Genomic DNA, 26,525 nt, shown 5'->3' with positions numbered 1-26,525 from the left:
TAATAATGTAATCAGTAATTAAGTGCCTACAATCAGTCCCTCCCATAAAGCTATAAGCATTGGACCATGCCACTTCTCAAGATAGGTATATAACAGCAGACCACCAGGGCCAATTTGCAGAGGGGAGGGGAAGAAATGACCAAAACAGTCCCCAAGCCTCATTGGTTCTGGCGTGGCGGGGGGGAGATACATAAATGCCCAGCCACACAGTTCCCAGGACCAGCAGGGGATTAATGTGAACTTTAATTGAGCCCTTACTTCTCTGCTGCAAGAAATATTCCAGAGGCACAATCTGCCTTGAACTCTGGCTCACAGGAATCCAGGAAATACAGCAGTTCCTTCATCATTCCACGGATGTTGTTGCCATTAACTAATGCAAAGCTCAGCTCCATTGCACGCCTGGAATGAGAGAGAGAGAGAGAGAGAGATAATAAGCTATCACCATCAAATGACAAATAGAGGCACAGGTTTCCTACCTGCCCAAATCCCTTCATTTCCTGCATTCTCATCTTTCAGTAAGGAAAGCAGCAGCAATCTTGATTAATGCTACTTTCCCATTCACCAGCAGATATTAAGCACTTGAGAACAAAAACCAACTGAAAAGAGGGGAAAACAGAAGTTCTCCAGCATTTTTATGGAGGCCTCTAACTATCCTAAATAACAGAACACCTTTCAAGCAGCAAGTGCCCATCTGAGAATTTCTGAACCTCCAGCTATTGGTCACTACCTTGTAGAATTAGTCTGACATAATAGTGAAAGCAACGCTGGGTTGCAAGAGGCTACAATTATATAAATGAAGGCCAGAAGGATATGATGATCATTAGTCTGACTGCCCACGTAGCACAGGACAGAAAACCTCACTTCATCAAATCCAAAGGGTCTGGCTGAGCTAGAAATCCAATCTGAAAGACTTCAAGGGATGGAGAATCCACCACATCCGCAGTAAGTTGTTTCACTAGTTAATCACCCTCACTGTTAAAAATGGGTGCCTTATTTCTAGTCTGAATTTGTTTAGCTTCAGTTTCCAACCACTGGGTCTCATTCGGTCTTTGTCTGCTTGATTAGGGAGCCCTCTACTATCACAAATCTCTTCCCCGTGTAGGTACTTGTACACAGTGATCAAGCCACCTCTCACCCTTCTCTTGAATACACTAGATGGAACTCCTTTAGTCTCACTATAAAACAGATTTTCCAGACCACAAATCATTTGTGTAGTTCTTCTCTGAACACCTTCCAGTTAGTCAACAACCTTTTTGAACTGTGGACACCAGAACTGGACACGATTTTCCAGTTATAACCTCTGTGTAAAACAGTAATGAAACCATAACACCTTCTATTCAGTGTTCCTCTGTTTACAGGCCCAAGGATTGTATTAGCCCTCAGCCACAGCACTGCCCGGAGAGGTCCCGTTCAGCTGGTTTCCACAATGACCCTTAAGTAATTTTCAGAGTCATTGCTTTCCAGGATACAGTCCCCCATACTGTAAGTGTGACCTAAATTCTTGGTTCCCAGATGTATTACCTTGTATTTGGCTGTATTAAAAACACACATTGTTCACTTGAACCCAGCTCATTTTTTCCAAGCAATACATATTATACTAAGCTATCAATCATTTACCATTCCACTAGTCTGCCATCTGAAATCCATCAGCAATGATTTTATTCTCTTTCAGATCATTAACAGAGACACTGAATATCACGAGGCCATAGACAGACTTCTTGAAGAGGAAACAGCATCACTTACAGTTATCCCTGAGATCACTGAGCCAGTTTTAAAATCCATTTAATATGTACAACAATCATGTTGTTTCATGCTCGTTTTTTAAAATCAGAATGTCATACTGAGGTCTACCTGTGTGATGCCAACAGTCACCTCTCTGCCAACCAAATCTGTATTCACTAAAGATATTAAGTTTGTTTGCTGAGACCTATTTTCAGTAAAATCATATTGAATTATGCTGCCATCCTTTAGTTCTTCACCGATTATGCTCAATATCACCATCTTCTTGATTTTGTCTGGGACCAATGCGCAGGTAACCAGCTTGTTACCAAAATCACCCGCTGGCCCTTTTTAAGTATTGGTACATTAGCTTTTTTCCCCCAATTACTTGGATTTCCCCAGAAGTCCAAGATCTGTTAAATATCAATATCAATGGCTCAGAGAGCTCCCCATTCAACTCTTGATACTCCTGAATGCAAGTTATCTGGCCCTGAAGATTTGAAAGTTTAGCTTTAGCAGCTACCATTTAATATCTCCCTAGTTACTGTCAAAATATAAAGTATTTAACCCTGTAAACTCTATGTGATCTAGCTTCTTCCCTACATAAAAAAATAAAACACTTTTGCCTTTTCTACATCATTAACAATTTCACCATCCCTGTCTAAAAATGGACCTATACAATTGCTAGATTGCTTTTTTCTTGATATATTTTAAAATTTCTTTTTTTATTGCCCTTAACCCTACTAGACCATCAGGTATTTCATGTTTACATTTTAATCTTGTGTCATGTTGAAGCGGATCAATATAGCAGCAAGACAGGAAGTGCTCTGGTGCTTCACAACCCCATACATCAGAGCACTGAGCACAAGCCAGTTGCAGTTTCTTTGACCATATTCAGAGGGTTATTTCCTTTATGGATCTCTCAAGCACTTGAGCTATTTAGTGGGCTGATGAAAAGCTGAACACAAGGGCCAAGCACACTTTTAACTGCACTAAACTGACATACATGACAATACAGCTAAAGGAGACAAGGATGGGCCTCAATAGAGAGCCAATACCAAATGCACAAAAAAGCTATCATCCCCCTTGGCTTCCACATACATCTGCTTTTAGTGCTCCAAGGGATTCTGTCACCAAGTCAGCTGATTGCCAGAATAACAGAGGTGGTTGTCAGGAGCTTGAGCGTCAGCATTGTGACAGGGTACTCTGCCGATGGATCACTAAGGCACAGACCAGAGTACAATCTTCTACAGGGCTCTAGGATATCACTGATTTCCTACCATGCTCCAGAGCATGACACTGTGACCTCCCACACACAAGATCTATCTATAGCCTCTAATGCAGGCCCTGGCTCTCAGCAATAGAAAGATGTAGATCTGCTGAATTCTTGTGCAGTCACACCTCAGAATGGAGTTCAACTGTAAGATTAGCTTGTGCAATACCCTTTACAAAGACAGATTAAGTTAAAGTTTAACAGAAGGGCAGATCCAATCTGCAGAATAGCAACATTCAGAACAATTGAGCTAATGACAGGAGTGAGGACAGAAATAAAAGGTCCAGAGAGATTAAAAACATGAAAACTGATTATTTGTCAAAGTTGAATCTATTACACAAATTTTTAATAGGGAGAGAAACTTGACAAGCCGTGATGTCGAAGACAACCCATGGATTGCAGGGACAACAAAACAGGTATGTTTGCAACGTGATATGATAGCAATGAGGGCAATACAATTTTGGGCTGCACGTGCAGAGGTGTCATATCACTGAGCAAGAGTATAATGGCCCCTTTCTCTTTGGCTTTGGTGCAAGGACACATAGAATATCACACTGAGTTCTGACCATCACAATACAGGAACAATATTGACAAAGAGGAGCAAGTTTAGATAAGAGTAATATGTGATCAAAGAGTTGGAAGGCCCAACTTAGGACGATTGAAAAAGCTAAATATGCAACGCTTGGCAAAATGAGGATAGGGTGTGGGAGGACAAACAGAACCACAACAGCAGCCCACAAGTATTGCACAGGTGCAAGATGAAAAATCAAGGTGTTTAGTGTGGCAAAAAGGAGGTAGCTAGGCAGTAACAGGGTGAATGAGGGTGAATGTCAAGAGAAAAATCCCTGGGAGTGAGATGTGCTAGACTGTGGAATAATCTCCCAAGGGACAGAGCAGAAGCCCCACCAGTCTGAACATTTAAACTCAAACCGAACACCAGAAAATGTACGACAGGAAACAATCCTGCATTTGTGACAAATCTACCAGAGCTAAAGCCATGTCCCCTAGGTTTCTATGTAACTCCTATTACCATGATAGCGGAGTACTGCACAAAAGCCCAGAACAGTGTACATCTCTGCCTGATCCTCCAGGCAGTGAAGAACCACTCTGGGCCTGGAGGACTTTCACTGATTGCTTTACAAGCATAAACTTGGAGGAGGGAGTTTACTAAAAAGGTGAGAGTTTTACAACTTGATCTGAACTTATTCAGGCTTGGGCTTGTTCTGAGCTCTTCTGGCAAGAAGTTCCATGGCCCAGGCCCTTAAGATACTACGTAAGATGAGCTTCCCTGATAAGTTGGCTGCCTGTCACCATCCCTGTTCTCTCTGAAGCAGGGAGCAGACTGGACAGTAATAAGAGTATCCCTAGTGGAACTGCTGCACTGGGCAGTTAACGTGCATCTGTCTCTCTCCCCACCCCACAGGCTCACAGTACTGACATAATAAGTCAGACAGATAGCTCTCTGTAGCTCAATTACCGTTTAATGGAGACATCCAGATCTTTTAGGCAGTCCACAATGGTGCTTCTGTGCCGCTGTACTGCATTGTGGTCTGTCTGCACAGTCTTCAACAAAGATGTCAAAGCTACATATCTGGGATAGAGAGGACAAAGGAAGAACACCACATTCGTGCCAGACATTGTTTCATTGCAAAGTAAAGGGGTTTAGTCTTCCTCTGCACTGGGACAGGATTTTCCCAGTGCTACTGGGACCAAAGGAAAATCTGCCACACTGCTCTCTGACCCAACCAGAGGGGAGTTTCCAAGCAGATGTAGATGTACTATAGCAGATACTTCTGCTGTGACAAAGGGAAAGCGCAGCTTCACTGGCCACTGGAAAAAAACAGTCTGAGCTGTTCCAGGAACCTATCTCTGGTCTATAACTGGGCTGCAGTAGCTTGCTATAGACCTGCTGGCCAGTGAGGAAAGGCCATGATACACCCAGGGAAAGAAGTATGGCAAGGAGAAAGAAAACTAGTCACCAAGGCAATTTAGCTATACCCCCTGCCCCCGGCCACCCCCCCCTCCCCACACACACACACCCATAACCTTTCCCAACACTTTGCCTCAGGAGCTGCTTCTGCAGACTCTTAACACAGCAGTGCCCCATGTCTGACACACTTCAGGTAACTTACCTAATATTTTTGTCGTTATTTAACAAGAAACGGCCTAGGATGTTAATGGCTAACACCTGCAGAAAGAAGAGTTGGGAAGGTTACAGATCACAGCAAGCTGCTGCTCCTCCTCACCACAGCTTCATGAGCCCACATGGTCCTTCAGAAACCTTGCAAAATGCTACAGCTAATGACGGGCAGAAACAGCAAGAACGCCAGACACCAATTAACCAAAGAGGCAGGAGTCATGCACATGGTTCCGGCTCCCCGCTGCACTTTCTTTAAATGCAGTGTAGCTCTAGGAGAAGGCTGCACACCCATCCGAAGAGGAATCTCACTGCACAACATACAGCAAGTCGTACAAGGGCACTAAGTCTTGATAAAGCTGTGCATGCTTCAACTGTGGAATAAACTCGCTAACCACTAGAGCTTCCCTCAGACATTCCACATTATGTTTCCACCTCCTTGGCCACTGGATAGAAATTACAAGAGGAATCCATTATCACCCTCCTGGAGCTCAGGAAGAGACACACAGTGTCTCAACACATTATGGTTCCTGGCACAGCTCTCATCCCTTCCCTCATCATGCTACACGCAGTTAACTTCCAGACATTGCTATTGATACCACATCTGGCACAGGATCTCACTAATGTAAAATTGTCCTGAGCCCACGCTCTGAAATTCTCTGGAATCCCAGACTATGGAAGACCATCTACCACCAGCACCATAATCACTCTCAGAGATTTAGGTTGGACGTCAGGGTAGCTAGGCACGGGAACAAGTTATCTACGGAGGTTGTGGAATATCCACCACTGGGTTTTTTTAAAGACAAATATTTGTCAGTAATGGTCTAGATCAGTGGTTCTTAACCTTTACTGCAGCCTGCACCCCTTTGGGTCTCAAAAATATGTTCTTGTACCCCTTATCAAAAATCGCTGAAGTAGATATCATCATAGAATGAAAGGGAGAATTATATATTTATTTTAATTTCGCAGTTAAAATTTAACACAGTAATCGTTACAAATGTATAAATGTTAATACATAGGTTTGATGAAACAAAGTAGTTGCACTTACCTGCCTGTGCTTAATTTGCGTTTTCGATGATTTACCTTCTAAAAAAATCTGGCATGTCTCGCATCCCCAGAAAGGGCATCTCGCACCCCAGGTTAAGAGCCGCTGGACTAGATGATACTTAGTCCTGCCTCAGTGCAGGGGACTGGACTAGACAACCCACCCAAGTCCCTGTCAGTCCTTCGTTTCTATGATTCAACCAATTCCAGTGACACTTTAGAGCCTCAAGTACTAGACCTCGCTAACTGACGAACTCAGTCTGCGGCCCATTGTTTGACTAAAATCAAGGGTAACGTTTTAGCTTCATATGTTCACGAGGAAAACTAGTACCTGCCCTAGCCCCAACAGGTGGGCTCCATTTAATCAGTCATTTCATCTCTAACTTCTATGATCCTATGGGTTTAGTGAAAAGAATCATGGTAAAGACAACATACTCGCAGTCCACTCTCAGACTTGATGTCCATAATAGTCAATACAGTTTCATAGAGGATGGCGTTACCCACGTTTTTACTTGTTTCTGTATTAGTGGCAACCTGGAAAAAACAAAAAAGTAAAGTAACTGCCCGTGCTTTGCCAACATCTGCAGCCCCCTACCCAGGCCATCTCTCATTTCTGTATCAGAACAAGCCACTGTCCTCCCACTTGCCCAGATTGTTAGCATCTGCCAGAGTAAATCATTGCCCTCGGAAGCACATACTTGCGTCGCAATGAGTTGATGCTCACTCTGTGATACACAGGGATGTAACTAGAAGTAACAAGATGAAATTAAGAGGAGCAATTTAGGCTGAATATCAACCTAACCTGGCAGGCCTCACCTGAGCAAGTATGTCATTCATTGCTTCACTTGAGTCGTCATCATTTCGCCCCAGAATTCTTAGTAACCGCAGGATTCGTACCTGAAAAAACAAAAGGCAGCAAATTAAATCACATCTGGCATAAAGCAACTTTATGCAGTAGCCTCCGGTTAACTCATGGAAGAGTGCAGGAGAGACAGATCAAATGCTGATAAATACGGCAATTAAATCACAAGGGCCTCTGTTTAGAGCAGAGATGGAGCAGTGAGGTCTGGGGAAAGGATTTATACTATGTTTAGGTCTCCATCCTCTAGCCAGAGGCACTCCTATTACAACCAAACAACTGATATGGATAGGATATGGATAGCTATAAGCTTACTCCTCCTGCCATGAATTCACACAATAGGTGAGGGAGTCAGAAACCAAGCACTGGAGACCGCTACCTGAGTTTTATACTATCAATCCTTACCTGCAGGAAAGGGTCACTGATCCCAGACACGTCATGCTCTGGTGAATATCCAGACATGATAAGGTTCTTCAGAATACGAACTAACTGGGGTACAAGCTGTGAAGAAGAAAGATCCATCAGAAAGTACACTCATAACACTTGTCTTCCACACTTTTGATGCAGGGATCCAAAAATGAGTCCTGAAGATCAGTGTACACATCCTCCGGCACAGAACATCTCTGATTGCACAGGCTGGGTTATCTGAACATACTGACACTGACATCTGGCCAGGACCTGAACACCATAATACAGAGCTACTCAGAGAGCTACGCCCACTAAGCCCAGAGGTGTATAACAGAGGTGCTTCACAAGCGAAGTTCATAGACAATGCCATGGAGAGTTCCCCTGCTGAAAAGAAGAAGGGGTGCTGGTCTTTCACAGGATACTGTCCTTAGACCTTGCATTGGGGCTCTTTCACACCAGCTTCTGGCTGACAATCTAAGTTCTTTAGGGCCAGGACCATCTTTTTGTTACATGTATGGAGTGCCTGGCATAGTGAGATCCCTGATGGGGGTCTTCAGGTGTTCCCACAACAGAAACAGATGTCATTATGCATGTCTCAAGTTTGTCACTCTCCTCCAGCTAGCTGCAGAAAGGTGCTCTGTCTCTTCTCTTCCCCCCTGAAGACCCTCCAGGGTAGTCAAAGGTGGAGAATTTCCACCGCTCTACCTCCCACCCAGCCTCCAATAGTTGGGTAGTACCCACAATGAAGAGCTTCCCCAGGGTCTACCCACCTTGTCCTGCTCACAGCTTCCCCACACACCAGCAGCAACTTTTCAAAATGAGAGCTTCAACTTCTGCAGAAGTTGATGGCATTGATTCCCAGGGTCATCTTCTCACCCTTCAGGAAAAGTGGTTCTTTCAGGGACTGCATGTGACTGTTTTTAGGGGACAAGTCATCTGCATGAGACAGTCTGCCTCAGTCTACTCTAGCTCTTGGACTGGTAGTCTTAGGTGTCTCACTACTCCATCCATCAATTTCAGGGAAAACTTCTTAACTATAAGAACAGGAGGACAATGGAACAGAGTGCCCCGAGAAGCTGTGGAAGCTCCTTTACTGGAGGCTTTCAAACAGAAACTCGCTAGCCAAATGTCTTGGATGGCTTAGACTAGGGGTGCCCAAACTACAGCCCACCAGAGCATTTCATAAGGCCCAAAGCCTGCTTCAATACAATACAGTAATGGCTGATTCATTAGTGTTTTGTTGTCATGTTTACATCATTTTATATTACACGAGTGCATAAACAGACAACACTGTACATAAAAACAACCTATCTAAATACATACAAAACAAGATGAACTTAAAATATAAAATTATTAGAGGGGACTCAGTTCGGCCCACAAAAGGTTGTGCTCAGGTTCGAGGCCCTCCTGTGTAATAAGGTTGGCACCACTGATTTAGATGCAGCAAATCCTGTATCTTGGCAGGGGGTTAGATTAGATGACCCTTGAAGTCCCCTTCTAACCCTGTTCTGTAGCAGCACACACATTCCATGGGTGTACTCAGATTGGGATTACCAGCAGCAGGTAACACTGACTGTAGTTCTCAGGTCAGGACTACAATGCACAGGTTGTGATGGGCCTCACAATAGTTGGAGTGATGAAATGGAAGACTATCACCACCACAATCCACCAAAACACTCTTGCTCACACACTAAAGACAGGCTGGGATAGCCACGGGGTGGGATCACATTTCTGGAGAGCTGGATACTGCACGTCTCCAAGTTTCATTCTCTAGAAAACGTTCTCATTTAAAGAAAAGTCTTGACCCGCTTGCCAGAACATGACATAATGCTTGTTAAAGCTGGTAGATCTCCAGGTAAATTAACTAAAGTGGTGAAGAAGTAATCTCTCTCTCATTCCACTCATCTTTCCATCTCAGAGCTGACATTAAGTTAAGGCGGGGAAGGGGGAAATATAGTTCAGTCGTTTGAGCTTTGGCCTGCTAAACCCAGGGTTGTGAGTTCAGTTCTTGAAGGGGTCACTTAGGGATCTTGGGCAAAATCATTATTTAGTCCTGCTAGTAAAGGCAGGGGCTGGACTCCATGACCTTTTTAGGTCTCTTCCAGTTCTATGAGATAGGTATATCTCCATATATTTATTTAGAAAATAACCTAAGAAATAGGCAGTCAAATGGAGTCCAAAAATGTGCTGGAGCTGGCTGTCCTGCTGAGACAGACTGAAGGCCAATTAAAGAGCAATGGGTGATGTGCAGGTGGGATGGCATTAGACCTGTCTGGGCAGACTTCCATACCGTATTAGAACAGCATCATTTTTCCTTTCACCTACACCTCTGCATATGCAGAATGAATACACTTCACTCCCATGTTCTCCAGCAGAATCTTTCCCGAAAGCTACCCTGTCTTCCCCACAAGATTGTGCTGCAGCCATTCAGGTAGCTATTATTCCCCTTGGAGATCTGCCAGAGGCTAGCCATGACAGAGTTTAGAGTGCCTGACAGAAGCTCTATCAGCAGCATTCTACTGCAAATTTGAGATGGCTCTGCAAGAAGGAAACATCTCTCTCCTTGTAGTTTCTTGACTCTCCCTTCCTCCACCCTGGAACATTTCAGCAATCAGACTCATATCACTGGAGAAGGTTGCTTCCCTTCAGATCTCAGAGGGGAGCAGGATGACACTCCCCCTGCCCCCAAAATACAAAGTGCAGCTGACTGAGGTGGTCTGCATAAACATTCTTGGAACCCTGCTTTGCATTTTCTTTGTTTTCTTATATACAACGCAAAGTACCAAAACTGATGACAGGACAAAGAAAGGCAAAGGCTACAGCCATAAAGATCAGTTGATGCTGACCCCACTCTGCTGATCCTTAACAGCTAGATACTTCCAGATGTGCAATGGATCTGTACTGAACAATCCAGTGCTCCCTACTGAGCCCATGTGGTATGTGGAGGTCCATGCTCCACTGCATGTATCTGGTTTCTCAAGGCTGGTGTAACCACTCCAGTGATGGAGTTCTTATCCAACTCCCCCTTATATACAGGATAGCATCTGAATTACCCGGGCTGTCCCACTTTGCCAGGTGGAAGCAAAACGCATCTTGCGGTAAGAAGAATACATCAAGGCTCCAGGGCAATCAGACTTTTTAAAAGAGGAACACAGGAAACTGCCTAAATTCCTCAACAAGGAAGGGAGGGATCAAGATAGGTTCACAGTTTGGGAGAGGCCACAACTGAGATCCAGGACTGCCATGGATATGGGAATTTAATGACAAGCCAAAAACTGGACAACAATGAGCCTGTTAGACAAGTATAGCATAGCTAGCACATGGCATTAATCACAACTGCAGTGTTAGTGCACAGTGCCTCCATGTGGTGACTGGACACACAGAAGCCTCTACAGATCCAATGAAAGCATGCACCATCTAGAAGAGTTAACTCTTACCTTTTCATTCTAACATACAGCAGGAGTCCAAAACAGATAAAAGGGATAAAACAGACGAAGCAGGCATTAGGAACAGATAGTGTCATACTATTCACAGCATAAAACACCACAAGAAAGATGGCTAGAAGAAAGCACCACCAAAAAGAAGCCCTGGTGCACAAAGTCGTTGGACTCAAGTCCTCATCGCTCCCCCCAGGACTCAGTCACCTCCTAAGTGATGGACAATGGCTCAGGATAACACCACTGCCCCCATAACATTAACCCTAGCTCTAGTGCACACAAAATGCACCAGCAAAGGGGGGCCTGTCTGAGGTCCCTGCAAGCAAACTTAGGACTTGCAGGAAGAGTATGTTGAGAACTGTGCATGCAGGCAGAAGACTCCTCAGGATTTTTCAGTGGAGCAACTGGCCAGTTGCATTCTACTGGCTCATTTGGTTCCCAATTCCTCCTTTGCCCAAAGGAATCAGAACTGTACACCAAGAACGCCTTCCAAATCATTCTGGAAGGAAATCTTTACAATTTGGCAGTTAAGTTCTGAAAGCAGCAGATACAGCAAGAGAGATTACAACAGGCAGTGACAAGAGGCATGGGCTAGGACAGTGTGCTAGAAGACAAGAACACTGCTGGCTCTGAAACTCCTACCAGCCCTGGGAAAAATGCCCCTTATTACATGCTGTGTGCAATGTGGACATGTTAGCTATACTTAGGCTGAAGCATTAGGTTTTTAACCAGTAAATGTTGGTAAACGTCTATTTCACCACATACATACAAACACCAATGAAAAAATATTTCCATCAATGACAACTGAAATTTACAGGCAAAGTAAGAAAAATGCTGCTTGAGAACTCATGAGAGTTTGATTTAAGAGTATTTACTTTGTATATTTTGACATATAAGAATGGCCATACTGGGTCAGAGTAATGGTCCAGCTAGCCCAGTAGCCTGTCTTCCGACAGTGGCCAATGCCAGGTGCTTCAGAGGGAATTAACAGAACAGGACAGTTTACTGAGTGATCTATACCCTAATGTCCGCTCCCAGCTTCTGACAATCACAGTCTAGGGACACCCAGAGAATGAGGTTGCATTCCTGGCTATCTTGGCTAATATCCACTGATAGATAAGTTCCTGGAGAATAAGTCCAATTCTTTTTTGAACCCAGTTACACTTCACAACATACCCTGCCCACAGGTTCCACAGGTGGAGTGTGCGTTGGGTGAAAAAGTACTTCCTTATGTTAGTTTTAAACCTGCTGCCTAATGAATTGGTTCCTGTGTTATGTGAAGGAGTAAACACTTCCTTATTCCCTTTCTCCACACCAGTCATGATTTTATAGACCTCCGTCATATCCCCCCTTAGTTATCTCTTTTCCAAGCTGAAAATTCCCAGTCTTATTAACCTTCTCTCATATAGAAGCTGTTCCATATCCCTAATCATTTTTGTTGCCCTTCTCTGCATCTTTTCTGATTCTCATATATCTTTTTTGAGATGGGACAAACAGAACTGAATTCTACGTGTGGACATACCATGGATTTATACAGTGACATTATTTTCTGTCTTATTATTTCTCTCTTTCTTAGTGGTTCCTAACAGACTGTTACTGTTTTTGACTGCTAGTGCACATGCAGCAGCTGTCTTCAAAGAACTACCCACAATGACTCCAAGATCTCCTTCTTGAGTGGGAACAGCTAATTTAGGTCCCATCATCCTGTATATATAGTTGGGACTATGTTTTCCAGTGTGCATTACCTTGTATATATCAACATTGAATTTCATCTGCCATTTTGTTGCCCAGTCACCCAGTTTTGTGAGATCCCTTTGTAACTCTTTGCAGTCTGCTTTGGACTTAACTATGTGATGTTGACAATTTGTGTTTTAATGGGTATAAAGCTTTAACCTTTTGAATCTTAGTTTCTACTATCATTAAATAATTGTCTATTCCTCCTACTGACACCCTCCCCACAATTTTGCACAACTATGAAAATTTGATAAAATGCTTAAAATAAACTGATATTGCTGATCAATATCAAAAATAAAAATTGAGGTTTTCATAGTATAGCTAGGTTTGGCAGAATTCAATTCTGCCTTTTCCTGAGTGGAATGTATAAAACTGTAAGGTCAACAGTGTAAGCTTGTGATTTTAGTTCCTCATCTTAGATAAGAAAGAAAAAGGAGATTAAACTTTATCCCACTTCAGATGTCACTGATGCAATCGGATACATGAGGAATAATGCATTTACGGGACTTTAACTCTGGGACAAGTTTCACAGTCTTCATGCACATAAGTGATTTGTCAGTATCTTATAATTTACCCCCTCCCACGCTCACAAGAAGACTCAAAGAAGAACCCCATGGAAAACTTCTAATTTAATTATTTGATGATATTGTGTGACAGTTTTTGAAACAGAAAGCCTGCATTATCATCACGTGCCTCATTTAAAACTAGCTGCACAGATTTCGCTCAAACTTGCAGACACATCCTGTTGGCTAAGACCAAGGATGGAGGTGTCAGCCCAGAAGCAGCATGTAAACATTAGCTATCAGAGATACTAATGCACAGTTTGCACTTACCTTTCTGAAGTGTGATAACATGTCTGGGCTTCTCTCACACATCTCTGTGAGGAGGACAACTGATGTGTGAAGAACACCTACAAGGCCAGAAACAAGTCTAGTTATTTAGTTTTCATTTACTAAGGCTCTAGATACCTGTCCAAAAAAATTTTAAATGAAACCCATAAAGGAAAAATAGCAGCAGCAATCCCACAAAACATCTCCCACCTGAAACATACATACACACACACACACACACACACACACAAATGCCTGCAACATAAAAATGGCTATAGTGGGTGAGACCAATGGTCCATCTAGCCAGTATCCTGTCTTTCAACTGGCAAATGACAGATGCTTGAGAGGAAGGGAACAGAACAAGGCAATTTTGAGTGACCCATTGCCTATCGTCCAGTCCCAGCTTCTGGAAGTTGGAGGTTTAGGCACACCTTATGCCCCTAACCATCTTGGCTAATAGCCATCAATGGAACTATCCACCAGGAACTTATCTAACTGTTTTTTTGAACTCAATTATACTCCTGACCTCCACAACATCCCCTGACAACAAGTTCCACAGGTTGATAGTGTGTTGTGTGAAGAAGTGCTTCCTTACATCTGTTTTAAACCTACTGCCTATTAATTTCATTGGGTGAACCCACCCCCCCGGTTCCTGTGTCACTGGAAGGGGTAAACAACACCTACCTCTTCTTTCTCTGTACCATTCATGATTTTACAGACCTCTATCACATTCCTCCTCAGTTGTCTTCTTTTTCAAGCTGAAAAATCCCAGTCTTTCTAATCTTCTCTCATATGGAAGCTGTTCAATACTCCTATTTCTATTTATTTTCATTGCCTTCTCTGCACCTTTTCCAACACTAATATATCTTTTTTGAGGTGAGGTTACCAGAACTGCACACAGAATTTAATGTGTGGGTGTACCATGAATTCATATAGCACGATCATGGTATTTCCTGTTTTATTATTCATCCCTTTTCTAATGGTTCATAATATTTTGTTAGCCTTTTTGACTGTCACTGCACAGTGAGTAGATGTTTTCAGAGAACTATCCACATCTTCAAGATCTTTCTTGAACGGTAACAGCTAATTTAGACCCCATCATTTTGTATGTGTGGTTGGGATTATTTTTTCCAATGTGCATTACTTTGCATTTATCAACACTGAATTACATCTGCCATTCTGTCACCGCATTTAGTGAGATCCCTTTGTAAGTCCAAAACCGACTGCAAGGAGTTAGCTATCTTGAGTAATTTTCCCACCTCACTGTTCACCCTTTTTTCAAGATCATTTCTGAATATGCCCACTAACACAGGTCCCAGTACAGATCTTTTGGGGACCCTGCTATTATCCTCTCTCCATTGTAAAGACTAACCATTTAGTTCCTATCTTTTAGTAAGTTACTGATCCATGAACCTCTTATCCCATGACTGCTTAGTTTGCTTAAGAGCCTTTATTGATGGACCTTACCAAGGCTTTCTGAAAGTCCAAGTACACTATATCCACTGGATCATCCTTGTCCACACATTTGTTTATACCTTTAAATTCTAATAGATTGGTGAGGCATGATTTCTCTTTACAAAAGCCTTGGTGACTCTTCTCCAACATATCACTCATCTATGCGTCTGATAATTCTGCTCTTTACTATAGTTTCAACCAATTTTCCTGTCATTGAAGTCAGGCTTACTGGCATGTAACTGCCAGGATCGCCTCTAGAGCCTTTTTTTAAAATAGGCATTAACTGGATACCAGCTAGTCATCTGACACACAGGCGGATTTAAGTGATAAATTACAAAGAGGCACTGCATTTGCAGCATGCCCTGAAGAACACTTGATTGTTATGTGCTGTGTGTATTAGAGTAGCAGCAATACAGGCCATGAGAAAGAGAGACGCTACCAAAAAAACGGCTTAGGATTTATCTATACTTTGAACACTACAGTGGCACAGCTGCAGCTAAGCCATTGTAGCACTTCACTGTAAACACTACCTACAGGTGGTTCTGGCCCTGCCTTTGGGAACTGGGGGTGCTGGATGATGGCCAGAAGGTAGGCATGGCTGTTCTGAGTCCCAGCGAGTGGGGTTCATGGGTCTTTATGGAAAATGCCTGCCAGCGGCTCTATGTCTCATGCACTAAAGAAGCTCCAACGTAAATGTCTCTGAATAGAGTCAGTATCACACAGGGAGGCAGGTTCCAAGCCATTCAGGGCTTTACAGGTCAAAACCAACAAGCACTTGGTGCAGATAAAGAACTGGAGTTGTGTGCTTGCAGTAGATTGCTCTTCTCTATTAACTGAGCTAAGAAAATCATTAGATGTATGGAAAAACTGAAGAGACAGATTGTCTCCTACATAAACTAACAAGGGGGGCAGGACTGAGGGACCCAAAATTAACAAATGAGTACAGAAGCTCATTCGGGTGCTCCTATTCACCCTTTTATAATACAAGAACAAGGCAATATTCAACAAAACTGAAACAGAAATTTAAAACTGAGGACAGAAGAGATTTCCTCCCACAATGCTCCATCAACCTGAGGGACTCTCTACCACCAGATATCACTGAAGCCAAAAACTTACTAGCATTCAAAAAAGGATCAGACGTTTATACAACTAAGATCACTCTCAGTTACATCAGTTAAAATGAGATTACATTGAGGATATAAATCTTAATGGCTCTGACATAAGGCAAGCACTAATGACTTAGGTTAAAAAAAAAAAAAGCTTTCCCTAATTCACACTTAGATTTCTTGTCCCTAGCATCTGGTAGGCGACTAACTGGGAAGGGATAGTTCATTAGATGTACCATTAGAGTAATCCAGCATGGCAATTCTTATGTTAATAAATGACATTGTTTATTATTTCACTCTAGTATTAGCTTCTAAGTGGATTTAAGGGGCACCTCCTGATCAGGCACAGATGAGATGCACCATCCTGGTCACTTTTGCTATTTGATCATCTAAACGCAAGTTGAGCATCTAACAAGACCCTCAAAGTGACAAGCTGTGGGCACACACTAAAAAAGTAGATGATATTTCTGCTCTATCCTCCAGTTGCTTCCTCCAACCTACCATCAACATTTGACTTATCCAGACTGACCTTCAATCATTTACATTGAATCAACAATTGTACAAATATTTTCTTTCATCCATGACCCAGTCTGACCAGCTACTGAAATGCTCCACTGCAAGAGCCTATACTCATTCCTTTTCCTTTTAGTTAGAAAAGGGCATGGCCTAGATTGTAGGCCCAACCCAAATCAACATTTCACCAGCCGTCAATTTGCAGTCAAAGTAACTCTTAGCAGCCCCATGGGGAAATGCTCAAACAAGTTGCTTTTTGTTTTTAATTACCAGCTGCCTACAATTACAACCCCATAAGCAGCTCCACAATTCCAGAGAAGAGGGAGGAGATCTGATGGGCAGGCAGAAACATCTGGAGGAGATGGAAGACTTGGTATCTGCCCCTGGGATGTAGGGGTTATTCCAAATTTGTTGGTAATGCCCACGTTTTAGCTGTTCTGCTGCACCCTGAGCAATGGGCAAAAGTGGTTTCCCTTCCCTGCTGTTTTTACATTTGGGTAGGGTGCTGCAGCCTTCCATTTTGGACACAGTCTTCTCTCTTTTGTAACCACTGGAGTTGCACCTGAAAGACACTCAAACTTCAGCTCACACAAAACGCCAGCCTGCTTGCTCAGCAATGCTTGTCACAGGGAGCATGCAACATCCACGTCCCAGAGTCTATATTAAACCATTTCCAGGTGCACTTAAAAGTCTCATTTTTGGCCTACAAAGAGCTCTACAGTTGGTGCAGTAGCGCCTTTAGTCCTGCTGATTGTCTGACATCAAGATGTTCTAGGAGGTTGACACCTGGTCGTTTTCAAAAAGTGAGCCTCAGATCTTCATAAGAACAGCCAGGCTGGGTCAGACCAAAAGTCCATCTAGCCCAGTATCCTGTCTTCTGACAGTGGCCAATGCCAGGTGCCCCAGAGGGAATGAACAGAAGAGGTAATCACAAGTGATCCACTCCCTGTCGCCCATTCCCAGTGTGACTAAGTCAGGCTGGACAGCTGCAAGAGGGTCTTGGAAGGCCAATATGTGAGCTCTAGAATGTTAAAGGCCCTTTTTCCTACAAGCTGAAAAGGGGTTACCTCAGGTCAGTCAGGGACACCTGAATCCAGTTAAGGGCTGCCTGAGACCTTTAAAAAAAACCCTCCTCTGGGCTTCTCTCAGGGACAACCTGCTGCCATTCCATAGCCCTATTCATTTTTGTTACCCTTTTCCAATTCCAATACATCTTTGGGATGGGGCGATCAAGATCTGCACTCTTCTGCTGGTCTGACAGATTATGAGGTGGCTTCACAGTACAATGCAAAGCCCTCCTGACATAATACTGGAGCTGACTGAAGTTTCCTTTCCTTGGTACATGAGAGGGAAGGAGAGCAGGTTACTGGGATTCAGGAGACCCTGGGCCCAATGTCTTGCTCTGCCAAAGACTTCCCGTGTGACCTTGGAAAAGTCATAGTCTCAGTTCTTCACTTGTAAAAACAGGCACACTAATCCTTCCCTGCCTCACAAGCGTGCCGTGAGGCTAAATATAATAAAGACTGCGAGGTGCTGATACTGTTACCATTTTAATTAGTCCCTGCGCGAATCACTCCAATTAGCGCATTTTAAAACCTAAACAAGTTCACAATGTCCACACGTAGCAGAGTCCACAAGCAACCCCTACTTCCTTCCCCCACAATACCCCAGGTGTGCTGCAGCCTAACACTCCAATGAAATAAAATGACATGAACATGTTCACTAGAGAAGGAAACAAACGTTTACGTGGCTACCAGAGATACTGCTGCAGCTATGCATTGGTTTAAATGGGAAGGAACTACTTGTGAGGGCCATTCTCCACAAAAGAGCCTCAGCTCTGAAACACAGCCTCTATTTGTGACCCCTTTATGGCATGCTTTAATGCCCATCTATATCCCAACGATACTGCATGGCCAGATATAGAAGAATGGTTTCAGTCAAAAGATTGTCATCTGAGTGCTGGGTTATGTGAATGGTCAAGCAGTCAACTGTTTGGATATTTATCCTTATTTTAAATACTTATACAAGTGCTTCCAGCTTGGAAAACAGATGTGAAAAATAAAATAAGTACACTTGCAAAAGGAAGTCTTGTTTCAAGCTTGCAAAAAGTTACTCTAAACGGAGTAAGAATCTGTTTTAAAATGCAGATAAGATCCAAAAAGCCATTATGTAAAGATGGCCCTTTCTTACCCAGCAATCTGCTGTGCAACTTAAGAACCGTCTGATTACTCTGCTCCAGTTAGCACTGCAGAGATCTCACAGCTTTGGGAATACAAGCTGAACTCCATTCTGCTTCATCCATCAATTCCAAGTTAACAGTAATGAACAAACAGTACTCATCTCAGACAGAAGCTGACCTTTCAGATCCCAAGTGAAGTTTGCAACCCTACCAGCTGGAAAATCTTTTGCCTTGCACAAAAACCAAGAGTGACCTGGAGTCAGAGAGATTTAATGTGGAACCTCAGAATGCCGTCCTCACAGAGGAGAAACATACCACAAATTACATAATACAGTTTGCTACAGACCCAGATTCACCATATTTACTCTATATGTGTTTCACCTGCCTTGAAATGAAATCAAAGTAGCAGGTACTTTGATAAATGAACAGAAAGACCGTTTGAAAGACTGTAGCCTGTGCTGTGTAATTTCCTGCAGGAGCAAAGAATCACATATAGCTCTATGCCTCTTGTAGCACATAGGACATTTGCTCTCTTTCTACAGAACCGGAAGGACACTGATCAGAAAAATGTATGACAAGAATAGCCTTTTCCAAATGAACGGCTGAGTTAGATGGTCAGTGTGCAGCACCCCTGCATGGAGGAGCATTGCCTCCAAAGGTCTGGGCCTTGCCTGCTGACATTACCATGGTTCTTCTCATTCAGTAGGTTTTTGGTGGCTGGCAGGAACATCTCCATGAGTTCAGGCACCTTCCTAATGACATGCACAGCACACAGTGCTGCCTGCAAGAGAAGAAAAGCACAGTAAGCACACTCCATGTCACTGACTGCCAGCAGACTCCAAGCTGAGCCATCTGCAGGCCAGAAACAGAAACTTCTTAGGAGGATCCACTTTTATATTAGAGCTAATTTGCACACTTAATTCACCTGGAAACGTGTTAACAAGTACATGTGCATGAACATCTCTATACTGAGAAAATCCTGGCCAATGCCTTACGGATTTGTTAGTTCTGAACACACTGGGACAAGAGTTCTATTCTGTACAGACAACAGATACCACCCATGCTTTACCTGCATTGCAGATACTGGGAGGTCTCTGGTCACTAGTTACCATGCTAGTACATGTATTCTCAGAGAAATAACTTGCTGATATACCCTATGCCACCCGGCACACTAAATATTAAAAGTATCTCCCCCTTCTGTCCCAGGCTTTAGACTGCAAAGAAGCAGTTTGGAAACTTCCTGAGGTACCTTTTTCCTTAGGTAAGAGTTGGATGTTTTGAGGAGTTTCTCCACTTCTCCTGCCAGGTCCCTGCACATCTCAGAGGAGCCCATGCAGCCAAGGGTGCAGAGTGCCAGCCCCTGCACATACTGTGTGCTGTGATTAAGGTCACTGCAAAAGAGACCAAGAACAAGCCTGTCAGCACATGCACAGGGAACTCTCCAGTACAGGACACAGGTGCAGGGAACTCTGCACATCAAGAAACGAATCAGAATGCAGGTAAGCTGTAAAGCAAAGAAGTTAGTTAAGTATGTTCCGAGGCAGCTGGGCAGTTGAGTAAGAACGGGACGCTTCAGACACACATGGCATAGTTGCCCACCAGCACAGACTCACCTCTGGAGACTTCAAGTATAGCTACAGTCACAAGTGAAATGGGCTGAATGACAGTTACGCCAGGGCCTGGAGCCCAGCCCAGGAGAAAGAGGCATGCAGAGCTCCACCCTATGTCACACCTGTATCTAAGCAACAGTTGACCAGACTGGCAGGTGAAAGCACAGGGCTCAAAAGCCATCAGAAGAGTAGGGGAAATGCCATTGTTGCAGACACTATGCTCTGTGCTGCCCCAGGCAGAGAGGCAGGCCCTGACCCCATTCCTGCTTCAGCAGAAACACAAACCAGCCACAACAAAACCACTTTGCAGCAAACGATTCCAGCCCTTGACAAACAACAGGGAACTGTCTACGGCCATTACACTCACTTCACATAGCAGGGGACAGTGTGAACAGCTAGCTAATCCTGGGCATTACAAGGAAAAAGGGAATTTCAGATGCGTAGAGCTTCCCAAGTGATCCCCCCTGACCCCACGACTCTTCCTCCCGCAAGAGGAAACAGGGCATGTGCCTCTCATCCCAGGCCCCTCTCCCCCTGTCCAGGTGAGCGAGAGGAATTCCTGCTCAGAGGAGATGCAGATGGGGAAGGGGAAAGACATACTGTCAGAACTGGGTCATGGGCAGCCTGTGGGTATGGAGTGAGTTGGTCAGTTGTGGGGCCGAAAGTCAGAGATCAATCTGGGACTAGGTCAAAACTAAAGTGAGAGTCCATTACCAAACAGAGTGTGAGGTGAGAATCGGGGTCAGGCCAAGTCAGGATATTTCACTGGGGTTAGCAGCAGTAAAACAGGATCAGGGTTGGGATGCAAGCCTAGATCAAAAGCCAGGAGCCTGTGATCATGTGAGTTGCAGCGAAGAGCAACGACCAAGGTCTGAGGCAGAAGTATGCGGGAGGTCTGCATTGCCCAGACAACTCTCAGAAATGGCTTCCTGATTTAGATGGGGAGTGCCAGCCTATCAGGGAATCATGAAGAACTAAAAGCAGCAAAGAATCCTGTGGCACCTTATAGACTAACAGACCTTTTGGAGCATGAGCTTTCGTGGGTGAATACCCTCTTCCTCAGATACATGCAGTGGAAATTTCCAGGGGCAGGTATATATATATATGCTAGCAAGCAAGCTAGAGATAACGAGGTCAGTTCAATCAGGGAGGATGAGGCCCTGTTCTAGCAGTTGAGGTGTGAAAACCAAGAGAGGAGAAACTGGTTCTGTAGTTGGCAAGCCATTCACAGTCTTTGTTCAATCCTGAGCTGATGGTGTCAAATTTGCAGATGAACTGAAGCTCAGCAGTTTCTCTTTGAAGTTTGGTCCTAAAGTTTTTTTGCTGCAGGATGGCCACCTTAAGGTCTGCTATAGTGTGGCCAGGGAGGCTGAAGTGCTCTCCTACAGGTTTTTGTATATTGCCATTCCTAATGTCTGATTTGTGTCCATTTATCCTTTTCCGTAGAGACTGTCCAGTTTGGCCGATGTACATAGCAGAGGGGCATTGCTGGCATATGATTGCATATACTACATTGGTGGATGTGCAGGTGAATGAACCAGTGATGGTGTGGCTGATCTGGTTAGGTCCTGTGATGGTGTCGCTGGTGTAGATATGTGGGCAGAGTTGGCATCGAGGTTTGTTGCATGGATTGGTTCCTGAGCTAGAGTTATTATGGTGCAGTGTGCAGTTACTGGTGAGAATATGTTTCAGGTTGGCAGGTTGTCTGTGGGCAAGGACTGGCCTGCCACCCAAGGCCTGTGAAAGTGTGGGATCATTGTCGAGGATGGGTTGTAGATCCTTGATGATGCATTGGAGGGGTTTTAGCTGGGGGCTGTATGTGATGGCCAGTGGAGTCCTGTTGGTTTCTTTCTTGGGTTTGTCTTGCAGTAGGAGGCTTCTGGGTACCCGTCTGGCTCTGTTGATCTGTTTCCTTATTTCCTCGTGCGGGTATTGTAGTTTTGAGAATGCTTGGTGGAGATTTTGTAGGTGTTGGTCTCTGTCTGAGGGGTTAGAGCAGATGCGGTTGTACCTCAGTGCTTGGCTGTAGACAATGGATCGTGTGATGTGTCCGGGATGGAAGCTGGAGGCATGAAGGGAGGCATAGCGGTCGGTGGGTTTTCGATATAGGGTGGTGTTAATGTGACCATCACTTATTTGCACCGTGGTGTCAAGAAAGTGGACCTCCCGTGTAGATTGGTCCAGGCTGAGGTTGATGGTGGGGTGGAAGCTGTTGAAATCGTGAAATCCTAGCCACCATGGATGTAGAGGCTCTCTATACAAACATCCCACACACAGATGGAATACAAGCTGTCAGGAACACTATCCCTGATGATGCCACAGCACAACTGGCTGCTGAGCTCTGTGCCTTTATACTTACACACAACTATTTCAAATTTGAGGACAATATATATCTCCAGATCAGTGGCACTGCTATGGGCACCCGCATGGCCCCACAATATGCCAATATCTTTATGGCCGACCTGGAACAACACTTCCTTAGCTCTCGTTCACTCATGCCCCTTCTCTACCTACGCTACACTGATGACATCGTCATCATCTGGACCCAAGGGAAGGAGACTCTGGAAAAATTCCACCACGATTTCAACAGCTTCCATCCCACCATCAACCTCAGCCTGGACCAATCTACACGGGAGGTCCACTTTCTTGACACCACGGTGCAAGTAAGTGATGGTCACATTAACACCACCCTATATCGAAAACCCACCGACCGCTATGCCTCCCTTCATGCCTCCAGCTTCCATCCCGGACACATCACACGATCCATTGTCTATAGCCAAGCACTGAGGTACAACCGCATCTGCTCTAACCCCTCAGACAGAGACCAACACCTACAAAATCTCCACCAAGCATTCTCAAAACTACAATATCCACACGAGGAAATAAGGAAACAGATCAACAGAGCCAGACGGGTACTCAGAAGCCTCCTACTGCAAGACAAACCCAAGAAAGAAACCAACAGGACTCCACTGGCCATCACATACAGCCCCCAGCTAAAACCCCTCCAACGCATCATCAAGGATCTACAACCCATCCTCGACAATGATCCCACACTTTCACAGGCCTTGGGTGGCAGGCCAGTCCTTGCCCACAGACAACCTGCCAACCTGAAACATACCCTCACCAGTAACTGCACACCGCACGATAGTAACTCTAGCTCAGGAACCAATCCATGCAACAAACCTCGATGCCAACTCTGCCCACATATCTACACCAGCGACACCATCACAGGACCTAACCAGATCAGCCACACCATCACTGGTTCATTCACCTGCACATCCACCAATGTAATATACGCCAACATATGCCAGCAATGCCCCTCTGCTATGTACATCGGCCAAACTGGACAGTCTCTACGGAAAAGGATAAATGGACACAAATCAGACATTAGGAATGGCAATATACAAAAACCTGTAGGAGAGCACTTCAACCTTCCTGGCCACACTATAGCAGACCTTAAGGTGGCCATCCTGCAGCAAAAAAACTTTAGGACCAGACTTCAAAGAGAAACTGCTGAGCTTCAGTTCATCTGCAAATTTGACACCATTAGCTCAAGATTGAACAAAGACTGTGAGTGGCTTGCCAACTACAGAACCAGTTTCTCCTCTCTTGGTTTTCACACCTCAACTGCTAGAACAGGGCCTCATCCTCCCTGATTGAACTGACCTCGTTATCTCTAGTTTGCTTGCTAGCATATATATATATATACACACCTGCCCCTGGAAATTTCCACTGCATGCATCTGAGGAAGTGGGTATTCACCCACGAAAGCTCATGCTCCAAAACGTCTGTTAGTCTATAAGGTGCCACAGGATTCTTTGCTGCTTTTACAGATTCAGACTAACACAGCTACCCCTCTGATACTTGACATCATGGAGAGCTGTCACTCCTGCCCCATAGGATGGGACTTCCTGCACAATTTAGCCTCTCAGTTCCTCTTCGTGGCAACTGTGCCTGGGCCCTGTGGTTTCTTACATCACTCCCCCCCCTTCAGGGCCCTTTTCAGATTGCTGCAAGTTACAACATTTCAGGATCCATTTGCTGCACTTCCCAATATTCAGTATACTGTAGCTGGAGGAGCATGACCTGAATATCTCCAAGAGGGAGAAGAGCATGAGATAGGAGGGGGAAGAACTGGGCTTCTCTGGATGAACCTCATGAAATTCTCTTACCAGGTTGGGGGCGTGGACATGGGAGGCAAGTTGCCAAGTGCACTCTTCAAGTCCCTATTCTTCTCAGTTTATAAGGTAGTACAGGTGTCCCCAGGTACTTATGGAATTAAGGACGGCATTCACCTCATACTCTTTGTGGTCCTGGACTTTGACCAGTAGAAATGGAGGAGTGGTTTGGCAAGGGAAGGGGTTATCACTGTAGCGTTTTAGGAGGGACATGTGGAGAACACATGGAATGGACCTTAAGGGATCAGGGAAGCTGTCATTTGAAAGTGATGGAGTTGACTTCCTGGCAGATCCAGAAGGTCCCAGGAACTGGTAGTCTAGATCGCAAAAAGGTATGTTGTTCAGAAGGTGCTTCAAAGTGAGACAGACTGACTTTCTAGCCAACAGTGGTTCCCAGGTGAGGGGTCCTCCTTTGAGGAGAACCAAATAAGGAAGATCAGATCTTAGTGAATAGCTGCACTGAGGAAATTACTGAATTTGAGGAGATATGGTGGCACAACAGTAGATTCCTTGCCCTCCTCACAACAGTACTGTCCTTTTCATGAGAAGGCATCAGCCTTTCCATTTTGGGATCCAGGTTGATAGATGATGGTGAATTTGAACAGAGAAAACGGGGCCCACCTTAGCTGCCTTCAGTTTAAAATTTGGAGCTTGCAGAGATATTCAAACTTCTTATGGTCGTGAAGACCTAAGCAGGGTACCGAACCCCCTCGAGGTGGTGGCACTATTCCTCGATCGCAGTTTTAGTTGGAAGCAGCTCACCTAGTATTTTGTAATTTATTTTCGCTGGGGTGAGCTTGCAAGAGATGACTAAAAATGTGCAGTGGTGCAAGACTTGCTGGGCTTGGAGATTCTGAGAGAGTACCTCCCCATGGACCACGCTGGACACATTGGCCTCCACAATGAACAGGCAGGTTGGATTGTGGTGCACCAGGATGGGAGCCATGGTGAAGGAGGACTTGAGCTGGATGAAGTCATGGTGGACGAAGGCATTCTGGGCTTTGGGTGACCAAGTGAACCAGATGGTCTTACAAAGGAGTGAAGTCAGGGAAACCACTTTGTGTGAGAAGTCGGAGATAACCAACCAATAAAAACTGGCAAAGTACAGGAAGTGTTATAATTCACAGGGCTTCCAGAGAGCTATTAAGTCATGAATTGATGCTATCTTTTGGGAATCCATCTGAATGCCCCCTGGACAGATGATATAGTCCAAAACTTCAAGGGAAGGCTGGTCAAAGAGGCATTTTTTCAGTTTGGCATATAGTCCATGCTTCTACAGCCTTTCTAGAGCAGATCCAACATAATGACACTGTTGTTCTTGGCTCTCTGAGAACATGAGGATAGCACTGAGATAAATTGTGTTCAAGGACATACTTGATAAACGTGTCTTTCAAAGTGTTGGAAAACTGCAGGGGCATTGGTCAGGCCAAACAGCATTACTGAATATGCAAAGTGTCTGTACTGGGCATGAAAGGCGGTTTTCCACTTACTGATGGCTCTTCTATGCTCCAAGTGGTAAGCTCCCAAAAGGTCTACCTTTGTGAAGATCCTGGCTGTTTGAACACGATTCAGCAATCCCAGAATAAGAGGCAGAGGATATTGGTTGTGGACTGTGATCTGATTTAGGGCTCAACAGTCCATGCAAAGACACAATGATCCATCCTCCTTCTGTATAAAAAGTACTAGGGTCCCTACTGGGGATGTAGATTGACAGATGAAACCCTTCTCAAGATTTTCTTGGATATAGTTGTGCACTGCTGCCAGTTCTGGTCCAGACGTATGTATCAATCCATATGGGGCCTTCAATCTATGGTCTATGAAAAGCTGTGCAAACCATGGTCTTGGTGTGGGGGCAGGATGTTCCCAATTTTTTTTCTCAAAAACCTCAGGTGTGTTCCTGGTATTTCTTTGAGAGACAGGGTTTTGGGCTCAAGGCAATTTCTTTCTGGCTGGCCTAGGTTACCCCTAGAGCGGTAACGTCCCTCCCTGAGGTTCAGAGATTGACTCACAGTGGGGTTGCAGGCAGACTTTTTGGCAATAATA

General features: G+C 44.4%; 1 protein-coding gene and 1 non-coding gene across 4 annotated transcripts in view; both read right to left on the bottom strand.

The window, feature by feature from the left end:
- Window positions 1-26,525, bottom strand: part of AP1G1 (adaptor related protein complex 1 subunit gamma 1) — a 106,537-nt gene that overhangs the window by 29,452 nt on the left and 50,560 nt on the right. For 2 of the 3 annotated variants that reach the window (XM_030582273.1, XM_030582271.1), the window contains exons 4-13: window positions 19,944-20,085; window positions 19,379-19,475; window positions 13,445-13,521; window positions 10,878-10,886; window positions 7,438-7,533; window positions 6,990-7,070; window positions 6,609-6,707; window positions 5,125-5,180; window positions 4,470-4,583; window positions 259-399 (exon numbers count right to left, since the gene is read on the bottom strand). In XM_030582273.1, coding sequence (XP_030438133.1) covers window positions 259-399; window positions 4,470-4,583; window positions 5,125-5,180; window positions 6,609-6,707; window positions 6,990-7,070; window positions 7,438-7,533; window positions 10,878-10,886; window positions 13,445-13,521; window positions 19,379-19,475; window positions 19,944-20,085 — 912 coding nt within the window. The remainder of the gene's footprint in view (window positions 1-258; window positions 400-4,469; window positions 4,584-5,124; window positions 5,181-6,608; window positions 6,708-6,989; window positions 7,071-7,437; window positions 7,534-10,877; window positions 10,887-13,444; window positions 13,522-19,378; window positions 19,476-19,943; window positions 20,086-26,525) is intronic. The other variant, XM_030582272.1, reaches the window with a different exon arrangement.
- LOC115660686 lies at window positions 2,885-2,971 on the bottom strand. Its single transcript, XR_004002893.1, has one exon. It is a non-coding gene; the product is annotated as a small nucleolar RNA SNORD71 (small nucleolar RNA).

Source organism: Gopherus evgoodei, chromosome 12 (genome assembly GCF_007399415.2).
Source record: "Gopherus evgoodei ecotype Sinaloan lineage chromosome 12, rGopEvg1_v1.p, whole genome shotgun sequence".
In the NCBI taxonomy this organism is placed as follows: domain Eukaryota; kingdom Metazoa; phylum Chordata; order Testudines; family Testudinidae; genus Gopherus; species Gopherus evgoodei.
Note: the sequence above shows the minus strand (reverse complement) of the source record. Positions and strands in the feature narration are given on the sequence as shown.